The sequence below is a fragment of the Arachis ipaensis genome, chromosome B3, assembly GCF_059453495.1.
Source record: "Arachis ipaensis isolate K30076 ecotype BB chromosome B3, ASM5945349v1, whole genome shotgun sequence".
Taxonomy (NCBI): domain Eukaryota; kingdom Viridiplantae; phylum Streptophyta; class Magnoliopsida; order Fabales; family Fabaceae; genus Arachis; species Arachis ipaensis.
In genome coordinates, this window is record NC_142438.1 from 140485751 (window position 1) to 140507802 (window position 22052).

Genomic DNA, 22052 nt, shown 5'->3' on the forward strand with positions numbered 1-22052 from the left:
TTGATGAAACTTGTGATACCATTGATGGGAAGCTTGTTTGAGACCATAGATGGATTTCTTTAACTTACAAACCATAGATTTTGAATTGCCTGATACAAAATTTTCTAGTTGTACCATATACATCGTTTTATCAATGTCACCATTGAGAAATGTTGTCTTTACATCCATCTGATGTAGCTCCAAGTCAAAATGAGCTACTAGTGTCATTATGGTTCTAAAAGAGTCTTTCGATGATACCGAAGAGAAGTCTTTTTATAGTCTATGCCTTCCTTTTGAGTAAAGCCTTTAGCGACCAGACGAGCTTTATATCTCTTGACATTACCCTTAAAATCCCTTTTGGTTTTAAATATTCATTTACAACCAATTGGTTTCACACCTTTAGGTAATTTAGGATATCCCAAACGTCATTGTCTTTCATAAACTTCATATCTTCTTTCATGGTATCAATCTAATTTTCAAAGTTAGAACTTTGCATGGCTTGCAGAAAATTTATTAGGTCATTTTCTGTCAAACCAATTCTATCCTCATATTTTTGGAGATAGACTACATATTCATCTGAAATTACACTTCTCCTTTCTCTATTGGATCTCTTTAATGGCACTTCTTGAGGTTGTTGAGCTTGCTGTATGGGTTGGGATTGAGGAGGATTCTCATTATTCTCTGGTACTGTAGCAGTATTTTGAGCAACAACAATATTCTCATTGTTCTCTTGTACTGTAATTGGATCTACAGTAGGATTCTCAATGTGCTCTTGTACTGTAACTGCATCTTGAACAATAATAGGTACAAAGACCTGATCATTATCAATTACAGAATCCTCATCAAAAGTAACATTCCTAATGTTTTCTTTCCTCCAAACTCAACATCCTCAAGAAATCTCGCATTTTCAATTTCAAAAATAGACCTTGATGTAAGATTGTAAAACTTGTACCTCCATGAATGCTCAATGTAACCAACAAAGTAGCAACTAATTGTTCTTGAGTCTAATTTTCTTTCATGCAGCCTATAAGGTCGCACCTCAGCTGGACATCCCCAAATGTACAAATGCTTTATACTGGATCTTTTCTCACTTAAAATTTCATAAGGGGTTTTGTTAACTGCTTTGTTTGGCACCCTATTAAGGATGTACACTGTGGTCTTTAAGACTTTTCTCCAGAATGATGCAGGTAAGGAATAATGACTAATCATACTTCTTACCATGTCCTTAAGTGTTCAGTTCATTCGCTCTGCAACACTATTCATGCTAGGTTTGCCTAGCATGGTGTATTACGGAGCAATACCACACTCCTCTAAAAAAGAGTAAAAGGCCCGGGACATTGCTCACCTGAACCGACATATTTTTCGTAATATTCACCACCACGATCAGATTTGACAACTTTAATTTTATTCCCAAGTTGAAGTTCAACTTCAGCTTTGAAAGACTTGAAAATATTCAAGGCTTGGGACTTTTCATGAATTAAATATAGATATCATAACGAGAGTAATCATCTATGAACGTAATAAAATACCGTTGTCCATTCTAAGAGACAATAGGGAATGAGCCACATATATCGGTATGTATCAGTTATAAGACATATTTAGCTCTCTCGGCACCTAATCTCCTTTTGTTTGTCCTTTTTCCCTTTATGCACTCAATGCAGACTTCAAAATCCGCCAAATTTAGGGGTCCAAAAATTTCATCCGACACAAGCATCTGAATTCTCTGTTTAGAGATATGACCTAGGTGTTTGTGCTATAATGATGCCGAATTCTCATTTAGTTGTTGTTTTGTACCTGTTTGTAGTATTTTATTATAGGAATTCAAATCAAGCCTGTATAGATTATCCATCAAACAACCATAGCAAATATTATTTGAATTATAAAAGAAACTGACTTTATTGTTTCCGAATGAACAAAAATAATCTGATTTGTCCAAATGAGAAACAGAAACTAAATTCTATCTAAACGATGATACATAAAATGTTTCAAACAAATCTAAGTAAAATCCACTCGTAGAACATAATCTAAAGGTTTATGTAACTTCAACTGTAACTATATTGCCATCTGCCACATAAATGTATCTTTCAGCATTACTTGGAGATTGGTTTCACACAGGCAATCCTGCATAGTAACATTTACATGAGTAGTAGCAGCAGAATCTACCCGCCAAGTATCAACAAATGCATAATTTAAATTAGCCTCAAAACAAATGAAAATAAGAATCATACCATTCTTTACACGCCAAGTAACATATTTGGTACAATTCTTCTTCATGTGTCCCACCTTCTTGCAGAAGAAACACGTTAAAGCTTGATCTTATTTTTTAGCCTTTTTTTTCATGTGTCCCAAAATACCATTTAATAAATTATTTTTTATTGATTAAATTATATTTTTACCAAAATATTTTTTTAATTAATAATTAAATTGTTTTTTTCTAAGATATCCTTCAATAATTTTTTAATTATTAAATTATAATTTTACCAAAATTTACGTTAACAATTATAGTTATATTTTACTATTAATTTTTTTATATCAATATATATTATTTAACAATAAAAAAAATCTTGGTAAGATTATTTTTCAATATCAATATATATTAATTGTTATACATATTAACAGTGGTAAAATTTTTTTATTTAATTTTAAAATAATATATATTGATAAGTAAAATATAAAAATAATTGTTAACGAAAATTTTGATAAAATCACAATTTAATAATTAAAAAATTATTAAAGGATATCTTAAAAAATAATTTATTAAAAGATATTTTGGTAAGCAATATTTAATGAAAAAAATAAAATTTTTATTAAAGGATATTTTTATAAAAAAATAATTTATTTTTTCTTGAAAATGAATAAAATTAATATTAGTTAACACAAAATTTAAAATAGATTAAAAAAAAATTTAAAAGTTATAATAGAGAGGAATATATATTTTACAAATAGAGAGAATAGAAGTATTATTTTAGCATCTCTCAAAAAAAATGAGTGAAATTTTTACAAATGAGCTAAACAATTATGATTACAAAATTTATTTTATACTGACTCATAAAAAAGATAACAGATGTGTAGATTATCTAACTAGAAAAAATAGTTAGATTTTAGTTTTTTTTTTGAAATTTTCTATTTTCAAAATTAATAGAACTCCTCGAAGAAGAGGATGAAAGAAAGGCTATCTTATCCCATACTATTTATATATATATTTTTTTTTGTCTGAACTTTTTTAATTTTGTTTTAATATAAAATAAAATTCACGAATATCAAGTCCGTTGTTATGTTATAGTTTGGACTTGTTAGTGTTCAGAAAAGAATTTAGGCGATAATAACTCAAATAATTTAAAATTATTTTATTTAAGCTTCAATAATATACGTGTGATTTTATGTTCCAATTGATGTATGAATTTTTTCAACCAAAGTTTACTAATGTTAATTTCCGTGTCAAGTGTGAATGACGAATTGGCATTCTCATAGTCAGTTAGTCACAATACAATTTATGGATGGAATTTTTTTTATGAAGAATAAAATTGTTGAAGAAAGAAATTTTTTAGATAAATATTTTTTATTAAAAAAAATCTTTATTCTGTACTAAATTTCACTCTTTAGTCTTTACTATAGCATTATCTTTTATGGGTCATATCAATCTCAAATTTTGCATCAATTGTGGCTTGTGGGCTATAAGTGTTTTGTGATTTTTTTCAAAAGGAAACCTTGAAAGCTACATGTTTCAAATTACAGATTTAAGGTTGGTTTGGTATAATCGTGGATCGTGGAAATCGATCACTATTTATTTAAGTCCTCGGTTTCCAAATAGTTTAAATCGATTTATCTCGAAAAGTTTGTTTAGACTTGGGTATGTCCAAAGAATAATTACGTTTTTATATACTAGCAGCTCAACAGACACTAACGTGTCTGTTTAGCCACTTTTCTATATATTGTTTTTAAGAAATTAATTTTATTTTTTTAATATATTATTTATTTTTTAAATTTATTTGATAAATATTTTTTATTTTAATATTAATGTGATCTTATTTATATCATATTTTGTTGAAATTAAAATTACTATAAAAAATTTTTAAAATGTTAAATTATAAAAGCACACAATAAAGAGGTAATATAAAATTGTCCTAGTTTAAAGTTCTAGATAATATAAGGTGAAATATTCGATAGAATAGAATTTTATTCTCAATTATGCTTAAATACATAAAGAGTATTTTCAAAATAATAATACTTCTATTGTATTTTTTAAAAAACTTTGAATGTGGTCTATTGATTTATAATATTTTTAATTTATTTTTTTCAGCCACTTTTTTATTGAATTAAAAAATTATTTTTATATTTTTATTTTTAAAATAATAAATTTTATATCAATAATTAAAAATAAAATATTTTAAATTATTTAATATATGTAAAAAATATAAAATAATTAAATTTAAATTGAAAAAAGTAAGAAAAAATTATATTATTATTATGTATAATAAAATTAAGATAAAAATTTACTAACATTGTTTACAAATTAGTTATTCATATATTAAATTTATTTATTTTTTTAATCTTATTTAATTTAAAATAAATTTAAAAATTTATATTTAAAACACTTTTTATCTTTATGCATAATTTTAATAGATAAAAAAATTATTTTTTTAATCTTATATTAAACATCTTTAATTATTTTTAATTTTATTATTATTTTAAAATTATTAATTTTTATTTTGATTATATCCATTTTTTCTTATCATTCTTTTTACATGTATAATAACTATTATTGTCTCATCGTTACTTTGCCTTGTTTTATTTTCTTTCCTTGTTTTTTTTATTAACCACAACCGTAATCAATTACCACCGTACGATTATGATATCTCTTATTTTTGTTCACCACTTTGATCCATAACTATCTATTATGTTAACTTTTGAGTTGTTAAAAATTTGCTAAAAAATCATTTTTTTATTTGATTTAGATATCTAGATGTATAACTATTATATAGATATTTATTTTTCATACTTTATCATTTTAAGAAAATATTTAAGATATCAAGCATTCAAAAATTTTGTATAGAATAAATAAATAAATAAAAATAAAAAAATCTATAAATTATTTAATTTTTTTAATATATAGAATAATAAAATTTAAATTAATTTAAGTATAATACTAAAATTATTAAGTTGTTATTATGTGTAACAATGAAAATAAAAATTTATAAATATTTATAAATTTATTTATTTCTCAATTTTATTTAATCTAAAGTAGATATAAAAATTTATATTTAAATCACTCTTTTTTTCGCATAATTTTAATGGCTAAAAAACTTTTATTTCTAATAATTTTATATTCAACATTTTAAATTATCTTTAGTTTTATTATTCTTTTAGAATTTTTAATTTTTGTTTTCATTATTCTTTTTTCTTACCATTATCTATCTACATATTTATCGTTGGCTCACCGTCACTCTTATATTAGCTTGTTGTCTCTTCTTCTCATTTTACCTTCTTTTCAATCGCAATTAGTTATGATCATATATTAATTCGTAATTATTACACTCAAAAGTGAATACTACTTTAAAAATAAAGTAAAAAAAAAAGGTTTTGTAACACTTGTGAATCATTTATATTAATTCGTAATTATTATACTCAAAAGTGAATACTACTTTAAAAATAAAGTAAAAAAAAAAGGTTTTGTAACACTTGTGAATCATTTACACTCCTATAAATATAACGAAAGAGTAAACTTAATTTTTACTGTTATGAATATTTTTTTATTATTTAATGTACACAAAGTCATATATTTTTATTTATGATAAAAGTTAAAAATTAAAGTTAAATGATATTAGTATTTTTTTATTTAACAAAATTAAAATAAAGTACAAAAATAAAGATAAAAATTAAAAAAAAATAAATAGTTCTAAAAAAGGATAATGTCAAATTTTATGTCATTATATATGAGAACGATGATTTATTTTATTATACTTATTTTTATACCAAATAACAGAAAAATTAAATTTTATGTTCATTTTGTTGTTACTTATTTTACTTATCTATAGTTGTTTTAATTAAATTTTATACTTATTGAGTCATATTTTCTCCTAACAAAAAAATAGTTATGAAGTCATTTTTATGTTTTTATAGGAGGACATTCATTATATCATAATTTTAATAATTAATATAAATTTTAAAAAATTGAATAAATTTATATTTATTTTGGTTACATTCATAAGTGAATGATATGTATTCTTATAGTCGAGAAATAGACTTAACTTTTTCTATAATAAATAAGTTTTTCAATAATTTAGTTTATAAAAAAAGTCTCATCTTTTTATTTACCTACAAATTAAAAATTAAAATTAATATTCATAGTTTTGATTAACAGAATTAAAATAAAATATAAAAATAAACCTTGAATAAAAATAAAAATACAAAATTTTAAATCTCAAAATATAAAATAGTTAAAAGATTAAAAAATTAGTTAAATATAATTTTTTAAGCCACTCCGTAAACTTAGATGAATAAATATGATATGCAAAATGAATCATGATATATTAACACAAAAATTATTGTGTATAAATTTTTAAAAAAATAATAAACCTCTCTCATTAATAACAATATTGGAACTTAAAATGAATCATGATATATTAACATAAAAATTATTGTGTATAAATTTTTAAAAAAATAATAAACCTCTCTCATTAATAACAATATTGGAACTTAAATTTGAACGCTAATTAATATTATATATTGTGTAGGTACTTAAGAGTATATTAAAAAAGTACGCTAATAATTTAAAGAGAAAAATTATTCTGTGTAAATTTATTTTTAAGAAAAATTATCCTTATTGAACTATTTTACTTTTATTCCTTAAAAACATATCCTAATAACAAAATCTGTAACAATAATTTACATCTAATAGGAATATCTTATTGAGGTTATTGTAAAAAAATGGATAGAAATTTTTTTATTTAACGTAATTGACGAAAGAATTTTTTTAATAATAAATCTCTCTTTAAGGGTAATATTAGAACTTAAATTTAGACACCAATTATCATTATATATTGTATAAATATTAAGAGTATATTAAACTAAAATAGTATGATAATAATTTTAAAAAAAATTATTCGTTCTACATTTAATTAAAAAAAATTACCTTGTTTAACCTATTGTGCAATTGGAGCCATTTTTATAATCTTACGATTGAGGGTGATCAATTTTTTTAAATTTATTTGAAGGTGGAAAGTGAAGCAGTTACATAATTTATAAAAACTAAGGTAGAATAGGAAAAAAAGAATTGGATACTAAACTTCCTGTACTCCCATTATATATTGTTATAGATATAGATATTGGAACTTAAATTTGAACGCTAAGCGATATTATATATTGTGTATGTACTTAGAATATATTAAAAAGGTACGCTAATAATTTGAACTATTTTTCTTTTATTCGTTAAAAACATATCCTAATAAAAAAATCTGTAACAATAATTTACATCTAATAGGAATATTTTAACGAGGTTACTGTAAAAAATGGGTAGAAATTTTTTTATTTAACGTAATTGACGAAAGAATTTTTTTAATAATAAATCTCTCTTTAAGAGTAATATTGGAACTTAAATTTAGAGACCAATTACCATTATATATTGTATAAGTATCAAGAGTATATTAAACCAAAATAATATGATAATAGTTTAAAAGGAAAAATTATTCGTTCTACATTTAATATAAAAAAAATTACCTTGTTTAAATTATTGTACAATTAGAGCCATTTTTATAATCTTACTATTGAGGGTAAGCAATTTCTTTAAATTTCTTTGAAAGTGAAAAATAAAGTATTTACATAATTTAGAGAACGTGAGTACGTGATTGAGTCTATAATTTTAAATTATAAAAACGAGGATAAAATAGGAAAAAAAAGAACTGGATACTAAACCTTCCGTATTCTCATTATATATTGTTATAGATTGAACTATTTTACTTTTATTCTTTAAAAAATATATCCTAATAAAAAAATATGTAACAATAATTTACATCTAATAGGAATATCTTAATGAGGTTATTGTAAAAGAATGGGTAAAAAATTTTTATTTAACATAATAAACGAAAGAATTTTTTAATAATAAATTTCTTTTAAGAGTAATATTGGAACTTAAATTTAGACACCAATTATCATTATATATTGTATAAGTATAAAGAGTATATTAAACTAAAATAGTATGATAATAATTTTAAAAAAATTATTCGTTCTACATTTAATTAAAAAAAATTACCTTAAATTTCTTTTTTTTTTTATCAAAGATAGGAGATTTGAACCCGCAACCTCTTAATTGAACATGGGGAGTCTATGCCATTTGAGCTATTACTCATTGTCATTTTTTTTTAAATTTCTTTGAAGGTGAAAAATGAAACAATTACATAATTTATAAAAACGAGGGTTGAATAGAAAAAAAGAATTGGATACTAAACTTTCCGGATTCCCATTATATGTTGTTATTGACAAGTGAGGCGAAGCTTCTCGACATGGATAGCCGTGCGCTGACCGAAATCAGAGTCGACGAAAGCAACAAATCGATGTCTCCCTCCGGACAGATAATAAGGACTCTCTTCGCTATTGTCTAAATCCAAGACTAGAAGATCCTTCCAAGGTGGCGCCACCGGTGCTGGTGGCTATGGCACATCTTGTTGGGAGGAACGAGAGAATATGAAAAAGCAAGAAATCCGGTAAGTTACTGATTAGGTCTACTTTTGGGGTCGCTGTTCTTGTTGATTCCTTTCATGATTTTCTTGGCTTCTGTTTTTGCATTGTCGACACTACTAAAAAATCAAAATAAAAACGAACGAACGAATGAATGAATTGATTCTGTTGGATTTGTTTTTTATTAAAAACCTTTTACATGTAGAGCATGAGAGTAACACGACTCGGTTAAATAACTGTACATTCTCAAACGAATGAATGCTAGCCAATCATCGTCAAACAAAAATGAGTGGTTAGGCATACCAACGGTCTCGGAGTTGATGATGACTTCTGAATTGTGAGTGGGTCTGTTAGAGTTAGACCGTTTACCGTGGAATCTTGGACGGTGCCATGGTGGTTGCTTGGGTGTCAAGGCTACTTGTGTGTGTCTGTGTGAGAGACTGAGGAGAAGGAGCACAAATTGAACCGTTGTGTAATTTCCACCACGTGTCGTGCATGCTTTTCTCCTCACAGCGGTGCCACTTATACTAATATGCCTCTTCCTGTACTTATTCCTTCCTTCCGAGATTACTTTCACTTTGAACCCACCTAGTACTCTAGTAACACCTTTCTCTCTTCTTTTTATTCCGCCGCTTAACAACTCCTTTTTCTATTTCTATAAAAAAAATTATACTATTAAAAAAAATGTAAAAATATTAATGGTCCCAAATTTCATATTATAAATTATCTTTTTTATTTTGATTATGTAAGTTTATTTTTTAAATTTTTTATATTTTAGAATTATTATTATTATTATTAGAAATTTAAGAATATATATTTAAATGAAATAAATGATATATGTTATAGAATTTTTAGGGCAAATTACCTAAATGAAATGGATGGAAGAAATATTTACACAAATACAACAATTGAGAATCGTTTACCTTCATGTCTTGTTACTGTTTTATATAATATGATAATCTACCACGTTTTAGTAAAATACATATAAACCGTGATAACCTACCACGACGTAATGAACATAAACCTTGGTAACTTATCATAGTTTATGAGAAAGAAAATTCTATATATATACCGTGAAAATCTTATGTGAATGAATAATACTTTATATTAAATTATTAATTTTAGTTATACTTAAAAATGAATAATACTTTAAAAATAATTAAAAAAATTTAAAAATCTTATGTGAATCAACATGTACATAAAATATCATATAAAGATAAGTATAAACAGGATAGTCAATAAGTAATTACCGAAGAATAAAAAGAGTAAAAAATAATTGTAAATTCTAAGAGTTGAAATAGTAAAAAGAATGAGGAAGAAAAAGTTAGATATATATCAATTAAATAATATTATAAATAAAAAATTTAATTTATTATTTTATAATATCATTTTTTAAAAAATGCATGTATGTATATAATGAATTCTCTATTTATATTTGTTAAAAGTTGAGACCGAATTGCAAGTTAGAGTACAGTACAGTATATCACAGAGTACATAGGGAGAAGGGAGTACTAAACCATATAAATTAAGACTATTTTTTTTCTTCTTCATCCCTAAAATATACCCTTTTTGCAAAAAAATATATACTCCATTTACTCTCAATCTTTCTTTGACGGTACCTTAATCCAGTATAAATAAATATCTTTTATATTACCACAAATTGTTAAAAAGTTATAACCACTTTTCTTATAGTTATCATAAAAATTGAGGAATTTTTGGCATAGTTAATTATGAGTCATTTTTTCTTACAATTTTTTAGAGAAAAAAATAAAAGTAATACATAATTAATTTAATAAATGAAAAAAGATACAAAGAGATAAAAAAAATTAATAAGAGTAGACAAATAGCTGAAAGAAGAGAATGGAATAAGAAAGAAGACGAAGTGATTGAAAGTTATGCGCGGAATAAAAAAATAACCACAATATAAATGAAAAAAAAGTTAATTAATAATTTACTTTTTTTGACCTTTTTCAAAATAAAAAGATATATCAGTTATTTTTTATTATTAGGGTTAAGATGAAAAAGTAAAAATTGGACAATAAACTTTCCTATCCTCTTTATAAATTGTTATAAATATTATTTTAAAAGTGTTTAAAATTTAGCCTGAACGTAAAGTATATTTTATTAGGAGTTTATTTTTTTGTTTAATGTTATTTTCAAGTCGCATTATGTTTCGGGATACTTGACTGGTCTCCAATTATTTTTTATAATAAAAATATATATTTTAGAATCAAATTAATAATATTATATTATATTTTTATATTTTAATTAATATTTTTTATATTATATAATATTATTTTTATTTTAAAATAATTTATTTTAATATAAATATGATACAATATTTATTAAATTTAATTTTTAAAAATAAAATTTTATTACTTTTAGTATATAAAATTTATAAATGTATAAATACTGATTTTATATCAAACTGACTCTATTTATTTATATCGTTTTTAAATCGAGTCAAAATAGATAATTTATTAGGACCGCATTCGAATCTAATTAAGTCCGGCCAAATCATAAACACTCATGCATCATTCCATACTAATGTGGTTACTCTTTTACAACATGTGAAACTAAATTAAAGGAAGCACCAAAATTAATTATTGGATGGATATCAGAAACAAGTTAGCAATTAGCTACCATATAATACAAAATAATGAATCTAGAGTTATACTTTTAACCAAATTTTATAAATAATATAATCAAACTAAATTCATATTTATAATCAAATTATAAATAAAAATTAAAAAATACAACAACGGCAGATTTTTTTTCAATGAAATGTTTGATTATTCTGTTATTGTAAAAAAATTAATTATTTGTTATTTTGATAGTTGAGTATTCTACTGAAAAATATATATGAAACACGTATAAATATACACGAAAATTCAAGGATAATTTTTTGCATTCATAAATAATAATGGTTATTAGTCACACAAAAAAAGGTTATTGTTCATACCTGTCCCAATCATAAGGATTAAGGCCCAGGTCCAAACGAAAGGCCCAATCCAAAGGATTAAGTCTCGCTCTACACCGACCTTCACCCCACGAAGTCGGTTTCTACCACGACTTGCTCTAAAGAAGTCGGGACGAAGATTAGCTGGCAGATAAACACCCATTCAAATGAGTAACTGCCCCTAAAATCTCTCTACCCACTTCCTGGAGCCATATCTCAACCTCCCTAAGATAAAGGGACGGTTATTCCCCATGAATAACGGAACTACACCAACGGTGGTTATGTGTTCACCACTATAAATACACTGACACTTCTCAGATATTTCAGAAGCCCAATACTCTCTAGACCTGTTTTGCTCCCTTTGCTGACTTTGGCATCGGAGTGTCTTTGCAGGTACCACCCCTCATTCTCTCATACCGAAGTCGGACGGGGGCCTTGGATCATCAATCCGCTTGGATACTCCCTCATTCCAACGATTGAGCCAGCCAAACTAATCCAACCCAATAATCTCCGGTTACCCATCGTAACAGTTATTATGAGGAATCAAATTTGATCTCTTTCTTGCATTTAGTCATTTACCTTATATTTGAGTTAATACCACTCAACTATTTTTTTTTAGACAGGCTTAATTATTGTTTATTTAGCATTTTATTGTAAAATTTTGGAACTGTACTTTTAATTTGTTGTTATGGTTTTTGTTTTTTGCAATAATGTTTCAAAAAATAATAAATAATAAATTTATATTTTTTAATAAATAAAAAGATAATCTCAGTACTTTCAAAATACTAACTTGATTTTTGTTGTTTGTTTTTTATAAATCAATACATACATCTTTCAAAAAGAATACGAAGATTAGTATCATTCATAGAAGAGATCTTTAATTGTCAAATCCCTTAGAAAAAATTTTAATCTCCAAACTATGGAAAGGTGGGTAAGCAAAAGATGGGCAAAGAAAGATGTGGTCAGAGTTATGAATTTGGAAGAGAATTTTTTCTTTGTCAGATTTTTTAACCAAGAAGATTACTCCCAAGCTTTGTTTGAAGGGCCATGGATGATTGCGGATCACTACTTCTTGATCCAGAGATGGAGATGCTATTTATACCATAAGAAGTAAATATCTAAAAGGTTGCTGTTTGGATTCGGATCCCTAATCTTCCGGCGAAACTCTATAACAAATATTTTCTCTGGAAAGTTAGGAAAGCTTTGGGTACCATGTTCAAAGTTGATGAACTCACCTCCATTCATTCTAGAAGTAAGTTTGCACGGATATGTGTAAAAATTGATTGGAATAAAAAATTAATTCCATATATTTTAACTTTTAGTAAAGACTTCAAGCTTTAATACGAAGGTCTCCACCAGATTTGCTTAAGTGTGGACGATATGGTCATAAGGTAGAAGAATGTCATGAAATTATTGGAGATCTTATCGAAAAAGTGGTAGCAGCTACCATGGAGGTCGATCAGAGCAACCACAGATGCGGTGGTGGTAGTCCAAACAAAAATGAAAAGGAGCCGTTGGAACATGAACACAATTTCGGGTAGAATCTTTAAAGGAGGTAAATTAGGAGATTGATGGGAGTAATCAAGATTTTAGAGACAAAAAAGGAAATAGTCTTTCCCTTAAAGAGGAAATTCCTTTTGGTCTTTGGATGCTAGTAAAAAAAATTCAAAGAAGGTACAAGCCGAAGATGGAAGATTCTCATATGGAAAAAAAGGAAAGATTTTAGTCAAGCAGATTTCAAGCTTTAGAAGAGGTTAATTCAGATGATTACGCGGAGGAAAATCAGAGCAACTATTCTGGGAAACAAGAATATTACGCCAATAGTAATAAAGGAACTAAAGAAGGAAAGGAAAAATCAAATCAGCACCGAGATTCTATACCCAAAAACGTGGGACACCAGAAAAATTAGCAAAAATATAAGGCTTCCTCCTCACATGTAAAAGGAAGACCCACTGAAATCAGTAAGAAGAAACAGCCCAATCAAAGTCAGCCCAAGCAATCAAACAAAATAGACCTTGTGAATGCTAATTCACAACTCACAGATCCTTCAACAAGTAATGCAAAGAGAGTTCAAAATGAGATAAACAAAAATGACCACAGTGATTACTAACAAAGTTTTAGCAGATTGAATAAAGAGATTGCCAAAAAATATCAAAATGGCGAGTACAACAATGTAGCTTGCATTAATAATAGCGTCACTAACTCTCTTATTTCCTCTATCATGGGTGGGGGAGCTAAGGGACCAAAGGAAGTTATGACACCAACTAAACCCCCTGATCTTGGAGAGGATGAACCTTTTACAGATACAGAGGATATAGAGCTGTCAGGACAGAAAGTAGACATGGAGCCATCTCCATCAAGTACAAAGCCTATGGAGGCTTGAGTCCTCTCTTTATTAGGATGGGTTCTACCCATTTTCTCTTTTATTTTATGAATATCTTAATCTAGAATTGTAGAGGAGCCACTGTCAAAGAGCTCCCTTCCATTATTAAAGATATTGCTTTCAGATTTAGAGCTAACTTGTGCATTCTCTTAGAAACTCATGTGTCAGGGCCGAAAGCAGAAAATATTATTAAGAAGTTGGGATTCGAGTCGTGGTGCATAAGCGAGACGAATGGATTTGTGGGAGGTATATGGTGCCTCTGGAAAAAGTCTCATTGGGAGATTGAACCTATGCATATTCACAATCAATTCATCCACATGAAGGTTTGCTACCTGCAAGCTAGTACATGGTGGCTCACTGTTGTTTATGGCAGCCCACAACCAGCGAACAAAAGGACTTTATGGGAGTCCCTGAAAAGATTAGCTCCTAACATTTCAGAACCATCATGCTTAGGGAGAGATTTTAACTCCATCTTATCGTCAAACGATACGGAAAGAAGTACAAATCTCTCTCAAGATAGCAACAGATTTTATTCTTGTATCCTTAATTATGGTGTCAGCGATTTGAATTTTACTGGGCCACCCTTTACTTGACAACAGGGGAACACAAAATGCATACTTGATAGATTTATTTGCAATGTAGAATTTATTAATGCTTTTTTCAGTGCAGGTGTTAAACATCTTCCGAGACTCAAATCGGATCATCTCCCTCTCTTTTTGGACTTTAATCAGAACAACAATTATGGAGGAGCGAAGCCTTTTAGGTTCATAGCTCCTTGGATTCTCCATGATAATTACAAAGAGCTAGTAGACAGTAGTTGGGATAAAAAAAAGGAGACCTTATCCTTAGCATAGCTTTGTTTACAGAAAAAGTAAAGATTTGGAATAAAGAAGTCTTCGGTCATATCATCCTAAAGAAGAACCGTATCCTTCTTCGTATGGATGACATTAATAAGAAGTTATCTTTTGGTCACAACCCCTTCCTGAATAAACTTCAGAAAGATCTTTGGAAGGACTATGAAGTTATTTCCATCCAAGAAGAAAGCTATTGGCAACAAATGTCTAGGTGTAATATTATCCAATTTGGGGACAAAAACACTAAATATTTTCATCAGAAAGCTAATGGGCACAGAAGAAGGAACCGAGTCACGTCCCTTTTGGACAGCCACGGCTCTTGGATTGAGGATCATGTTTCACTTAAAAATATGGGAGTTTGCTTCTTTAAAAATTTGTATGCTTCTGATTAGATTTGTTTTCCTTTTCCCTTGACATATTTCTTTCCTAGGCTTATGGATGATGATATCAAGGAGCTAGGGAAGGACATCTCAGAGGAGGAAGTCAAGAAGGCTGTTTTCAATACGGGAGGGTTGAAAGCCCCAGGAGAGATGGAATTCCAGATAAATTCTTTCAATTCTCTTAGGACACTATCAAGGACTCTTTGGTTACTTGGGTTCGATCTATCTTTTAGGAACCTAGGAATATTGTGAATGTTAACCAGACTCTCATTTCTATTATTTCTAAAGTTCCTGCTCCTGAAAATTTTACTCAGTTTAAGCCTATTAGTCTCTACAATGTTGTCTATAAGATTATTTCTAAGATTGTTGTAGAAAGGCTAAAACTCCATATGTCTTTTCTTATTGCTAATACCCAAGATAGTTTTGTTCCAGGAAGGGTTAGTGCAGATAATATTTTGGTAGCTCAAGAAGTGATTCATTCTATGAGGACAAATAACTACGAAAAAGGCCTTATGACGATCAAGATTGACTTAAAGAAGGCATATGATAAGTTCAATTGGGATTTTATCTTACATACCTTCAGGGAGATACATCTACCAGAGAGTTTGATTAGTGTTATTGAATATTGCATAACTAGGCCAACTATGAAGCTTATTTGGAATGGGTCTCCATCAGAAGAGTTTCGTCCCTCCAAAGGCATTAAACAGGGAGATCTCTCTCACCTTATCTTTTTGTACTTTGCGTTGAGAGACTTTCCCACCTTATTAACTCTCGAGTTAATGATAGGAAGTGGAAACCTATTACGTTATCTAGAAATGGGCCTAAACTCTTCCATCTTTGCTTTGCAGATGATTTAGTCTTATTTGCACAAGCTAGTAAGGATCAAGTGGAGGTTATAAAGGAAACACTTAAGGTTTTCTGTGATAGCTCTGGACAAAGGGTAAATTTTCAGAAATCTTATGTTTTTTCTCAAAGAATATAAATCACACCATCAAGCAGGATCTCAGTCAACACTTGGGCATCAACCTAACTTGCAACTTAGGAAAGCACCTTGGTGTTCCCCTCATTCATGAGAAGTGCAATAAGCAACATTTTCAATTCATCATCGACAAAATGAAGGCTAAGCTTTCTAGCTGGAATATAAAGATGCTCTCCTTTGCAGAAAGATGCACCCTCATCCAGTTAGTCTTGGCATCTATCCCTAACTATGTGATGCAAACCATGAAGATTTCAAAGGAAGTTTGCAATCAAATTGACAATATTTGTAGAGACTTTCTTTGGGAAGAAACTGAAGCAAACAAAAAGATCCACTTAATAAAGTGAAATTCTATTTGCAAGCCGAAAAATATAGGAGGACTAGGTATTCGAAAGGCGGAAGAAACTAATGCTTTATTCCTCATGAAATTAGCCTGGGATCTTATTCAGGATAATCAGTCCCTATGGGTCAGAGTTATGAAAGAAAAATATGGGTGTGAAAATCAGTCGATTCCTAAGATACTTTCTAAAGCTAGTAGTGCGAATGCTTGGAGAGGTATTACAAGGATCTGGAACCAATTCAGCATTAATGTCATTTGGAGAATTGGAATTGGCGAAAAGATATCTTTCTGGAATGATCACTGGGTGCCAGACATAGGCTTGCTGAAAAATTTTGCTATAAGTCCCATTGATGGGAATAGGAGGGATGAGAAGGTGGCCGTTTATGCGAGAGTAGAGGGAGACTTGGATTGGTTCAAGCTAAATCAAATTCTTCCGGAGGAGATTTTAGAGTTAATCCAGATTATAAAATCCCCTCATTCTGATTTAGGAGAAGATATTATTGGTTGGATACCAAAACCAAAGGGAGATTTTACTATTAAATTTTCCTATGAAGTCTATTTTTCAAATAATGAGAATGTAGACAAAATTTTCAGAGATATTTGGAAGCTCAATATCCCATAATGTCTTAAAGCTTTTTCATGGCTAGTTATGCATGAGGCATTACTCACTAATTGTAAGAGGAAAAGGATAGGGCTTACCAGTAATGAGTGTTGCCCCAGGTGTCCTGGACAAGAAGAGACTCTACTCCATGTTCTCCGAGATTGTCGCTATATCCGTAGAACATGGATGAGCAGCGTTGATAGTAGTCAACAAGGCAAATTCTTCAACTAAAACTTTTAGAACTGGTTCAAGAACAATCTATGCTTGACTGCTCGAAGAAAGAATGGAAATGCTTGACCCACCTTATTTGTTACTACCTACAATACAGCTTGGAGAAATCAAAATAAGTTGATTTTTAACAATTCGGGCATCCATAGCTCAGACCTTTCCATAATAGTTCAAAACTTAGTCAAACACTATTATGAGGTTCTTCAAAAAACTGATAAAAGTAAAAAAGCCATTACCTTGACCAAGATTGTCGACATTGGTTGGTCTTCATCGGAGGAGGATTTATACTGATGACTCGGTTCTCACGGATTCGAGAAACGGTACTTGTGGAGGACTTCTGAGGAATGCAGATGGAAGACTCAAGGTTGGCTTCATGTTTAACATTGGTGCGGTCACCAAAACCATGGCTGAGCTCTCAAGAATCTATGTGGGATTAAAACTCGTAATTGATTTGGGACTGAGGAAGCTTGTTATAAAGACAGATTCCATGTGTTCCTTCAACTTTATTCACGGCACTTCTACCTCCCACCATTCGAGTACCTCTTTGGTAAGGGAGATTAAGCGCCTTCTAGTAAAGCCTGAGATTTTCAGGTGAACCACATATTTTGAGAAGCAAACTTTGCAGCTGATGATCTCGCAAAGCATGCGCACCTCTCTCTCCAGTCACTATGGATTGAGTTGTTTTAAAGATGCCTCCCTTTTCTTTCTCTTTTCCTGGACGCTGATTTTAAAAAGATAAAATTTTCAAGATGTTCTTTTTTTTTTTGCGATCAGTAGATTAACAACTTCCAATCCTAAGTACCCCCAATGGATTAGATAATCCCCAATAAATTCTCAAGATGTTTTAATTAGTGTTTTGGTTATTGGGCCTTTGGCCCCGTGCGTAATATAAAAAAAAAATCGTTCTATTCAAATATCAAATATCAAATTATATTAATCAAATTAAAAATATAATATTTTTATTTTATTTTAAAAGAATTATAATTTTAAATTAATAAATATTATTTTACGATGAACCTTACTTAATTTAAAATATATGGTTCAAAATGTTATTATTTAAAATTTTCAATTAGTATTTTATTACCAGAAGTTATATATTTTTTATTCTACATCATTCTAAAATATAGTTTAACATATCATAAATAACATAACTAAATTATTCGTCTCTATCATTATATATAATGTGTATTCTAATTAATTTAACCGGTAAAAATTTAATTATAATAACTATGTACATTTGAAATTCTTAGTTAGCAATAATATATGTATAAAAAAAAAAAAAACTAATCTTAAAATCACTGTTGCCTGATGGGCGATGGCTGTTGAATTCTAACACAAATACGCAAACTAAAATTCAATATCACACAATTTAAAGTTTTCGTAAGCATCTACGTCGAATTCAATCACTCCAGTTTTACATTTTTTTACACGTGAAGTATACTTTTCAAAGTTAATTAATTTCTTTCTTCTGTTTGATAAACTATAAATACAAAGAACAAAGTTGTTATTGGAAACATAGAACATAAACTTTAGTTTGATATATCATAATTAATTGAATTCTGAAGATGGGGAAGAAGAACGTTAAAGTTGGTGATGAAGTGCAAAACAAGCAGGTGATATTCAAGGACTATGTGACTGGGTCCCCAAAAGAATCTGATTTCCACATAACCACATGCACCACAAAGCTTCAGGTTCCTCAAGGATCAAATGCGGTTTTGGTGAAGAATCTTTACCTCTCTTGTGATCCTGTCATGCAATTCCAAATGAGGAAAATGGAAGATCCACTTTCTGGTTATATCTACTACGTCCCTGGCTCTGTAAGTCCATTATCTAATAATAATAATAATAATCATGTGTCGTATTATATTTTTTCTTAATGCACAATAATTCAATCCAGTTTTTAAAAACTTGTATGCATAAATTTTATGTTTATTTTAATTTTAATTGTTGCAGCCCATTAATGGGTTTGGAGTGGCTAAGGTTCTGGATTCAGGGCATGCTGAGTTTAGTGCTGGTGACTTGGTTTGGGGAACAACTAGTTGGGAAGAATATAGTCTCATTCAAAACCCAGAGCAGCTCAAGAAAATTCACCACACTGATGTGCCCCTCACACATTACACTGGAATTCTTGGTAATTAATTGATCTCTCTATGCATTAACTTTAACTGTCATATTCATAGATTTCGAAAACGGATCGAACCAACTACTTCAACCAAATAAGTTTAGTAACCATTTGTATACGATCAAGTTCAGGACTTGATGATGTTTACTTAGTTCTTTTGAGTTATTTGAATAGGGATGCCTGGGATTACTGCATATGCTGCAATCTATGAAGTTGGTGTTCCAAAAAAGGGAGAATGTGTGTTCATCTCAGCAGCATCAGGTGCTGTTGGTCAAATAGCTGGACAGTTTGCCAAATTGCTTGGTTGTTATGTGGTTGGAAGTGCTGGCACCCAACAAAAGATTAATCTTCTTAAGAACAAGTTTGGTTTTGATGATGCCTTCAATTACAAGCAAGAGCCTGATTTGGATGCAGCCTTAAAAAGGTAATGCTAAATTAACTATTTAAAATTAATATCTTTATGACATGGTATCAGAATTTTTATGATTAAAAGTTTCAAACTTACTAAATAATGCTGTGTCTTCATCAGATGAGTTTATAAATTTGATTATAATTTTGTTGGATGAATTAGGTGCTGCCCTGAAGGCATTGATTTCTACCTTGATCATGTTGGGGGGAAAATGCTTGATGCAGTTCTGCTTAACATGAAGGTCCATGGCCGAATCGCGATATGTGGAATGATTTCGCAATACAATCTTGATGAGCCTGAACTCCTAAGGAATGTGATGCTGCTGGCATTGAAGAGACTTACTGTGAAAGGATTCACACACAGAGATCACCATCATCTGTATCCTAAGATCTTGGAGCTTGTATTGCCTTACATTAGGGACAAGAAGATTTTCTATGTTGAAGACATTGTTGAAGGACTTGAGAATGGACCCGCTGCTCTTGTTGGACTATTCACTGGTCGCAACTTTGGAAAGCAAATTCTTGCCCTTGCTCCTCAATGATCAATCATAATCATGCATCATAGTAGGGTTAAAAAAGTTAAATAAATAAAAGAGTAAAGTATTGTTTTTGTCCCCAATGTTTGGTGTAAGTCCTATTTGTGTTCCTAATGTTTAAATCGTCCTATTTGTATCCTTAACGTTTATAAAAGTGATTCAATGTTATCCTACTATCAATTATACTAACAAATCAGATTATATTTTTCAATTATTCTCACTTGTATGTATTCATTCTCAATTAGGTCTCACTTGAATGTGTTCAATTTTAATATTATACCCACTATTTGTGTTTAGATTCAATTATGTTACTAGAAAAGTAAATTATGTAAATGTTGTAGGAATTACTTTTAACATTTGATGAGCTATTTTTCGGAGTAGATCATCGATTCTATCCCAGACATTTGTATTCTAACTTCAAGAAGAGATTTTTAAAACTCAAACTAAAGCGCTCATTATGTGTAATTGATGGCAGGTAACATTGAATTACTTTTACAAACGTTAGGGATACAAATAGGACAATTTAAACGTTTGGGACAAAAACGATACTTTACTCTAAATAAAAAGTTGATTTTTCTTGTGATTGAAAAACAATTTCATACACCAACGAGTTATAGCCAAATGATATAGTCTCTCCATACTCGTATAGAAGTAGCAACAAATCTCCTTGTCTTTGAAAAAAAAAAAAAAGAAAAAAACAATTTCATACTTTTCACAATCAATTGTTCTTAACTGCTTAACACTTAATAATTTAAATAGTTTGGTATAATTTACTGTTAAATAATTTAGAGTATAATCTGATCGAAAAGAGAAAGAAATAAAGTAAAAAAGGGCTGTATTCTAAGAAAGTAGGTTATGGCCTACCACTCTACCAAACAAGATAGATGGATGCATCAAGTGTTTGTCCACTTCAAACACATCATCAAACTAGAGTAGTTCGATCCATTCATAACATGAAAAATAATGGAGCATGGATTTAGGGTTTTTCACATTTATAAATTAAAAAATATATTTAATTATCTTTGTATCTCGATTCAAAAAATTTGAATATGAAATTTATTAGTAGTCAAAATATAACCATCTTATTTAAGTAAATTTACCCCTTTATTCATACGTACTTTAAACAGATATATTACGTTAATTTTTAAATATATAAAAATATAATAAAAGATTTTGACTTGATATAAAAAAGTTTAAAAATAATCTAAAACATGTACATTTTTAATAAAATTCATATGAATAAAAAGCTATATGAATTGTGAAAGAAAGGGCAGTTGTCAAATCAGAGCTTCATGAATGATGATGATACTGATAGGCTGCAGCGGAGAGGGTGGCGCTGGCGCAGGCAGTTCTACATAGTAACTTTTCTAAGTCCCGTCCTCCAAAGTCTTAACATTCATTTTTATATGAAATTGATAGTTAAAAACTATATTTTTATATAAAATTTTTAGTTGAAAATTATTAAATTATTTAACATAAATAATTAAATTATTATCTCATTGTTCTTAATTATTAACTTTATATAAAAACAACAATCTTTACCATTCTTCATTCGTCAATATCCTCTCTTGTCCCCTTTTTTTCCCAAATTTATATAGAGCCCACCCTTCACC

The 22052-nt window shown here is 28.9% G+C and overlaps 1 protein-coding gene across 1 annotated transcript; it reads left to right on the forward strand.

The window, feature by feature from the left end:
* Positions 1-18880: 18880 nt before the first annotated feature.
* Positions 18881-20650, forward strand: LOC107631839 (2-alkenal reductase (NADP(+)-dependent)-like). The gene is made up of 4 exons (XM_016335408.3): positions 18881-19190; positions 19327-19504; positions 19670-19919; positions 20067-20650. Exons 1-4 carry the CDS (start codon positions 18939-18941, stop codon positions 20443-20445), a joined length of 1059 nt encoding a protein of 352 aa, XP_016190894.1. The 5' UTR covers positions 18881-18938; the 3' UTR covers positions 20446-20650.
* The last annotated feature ends 1402 nt before the right edge of the window (positions 20651-22052 follow it).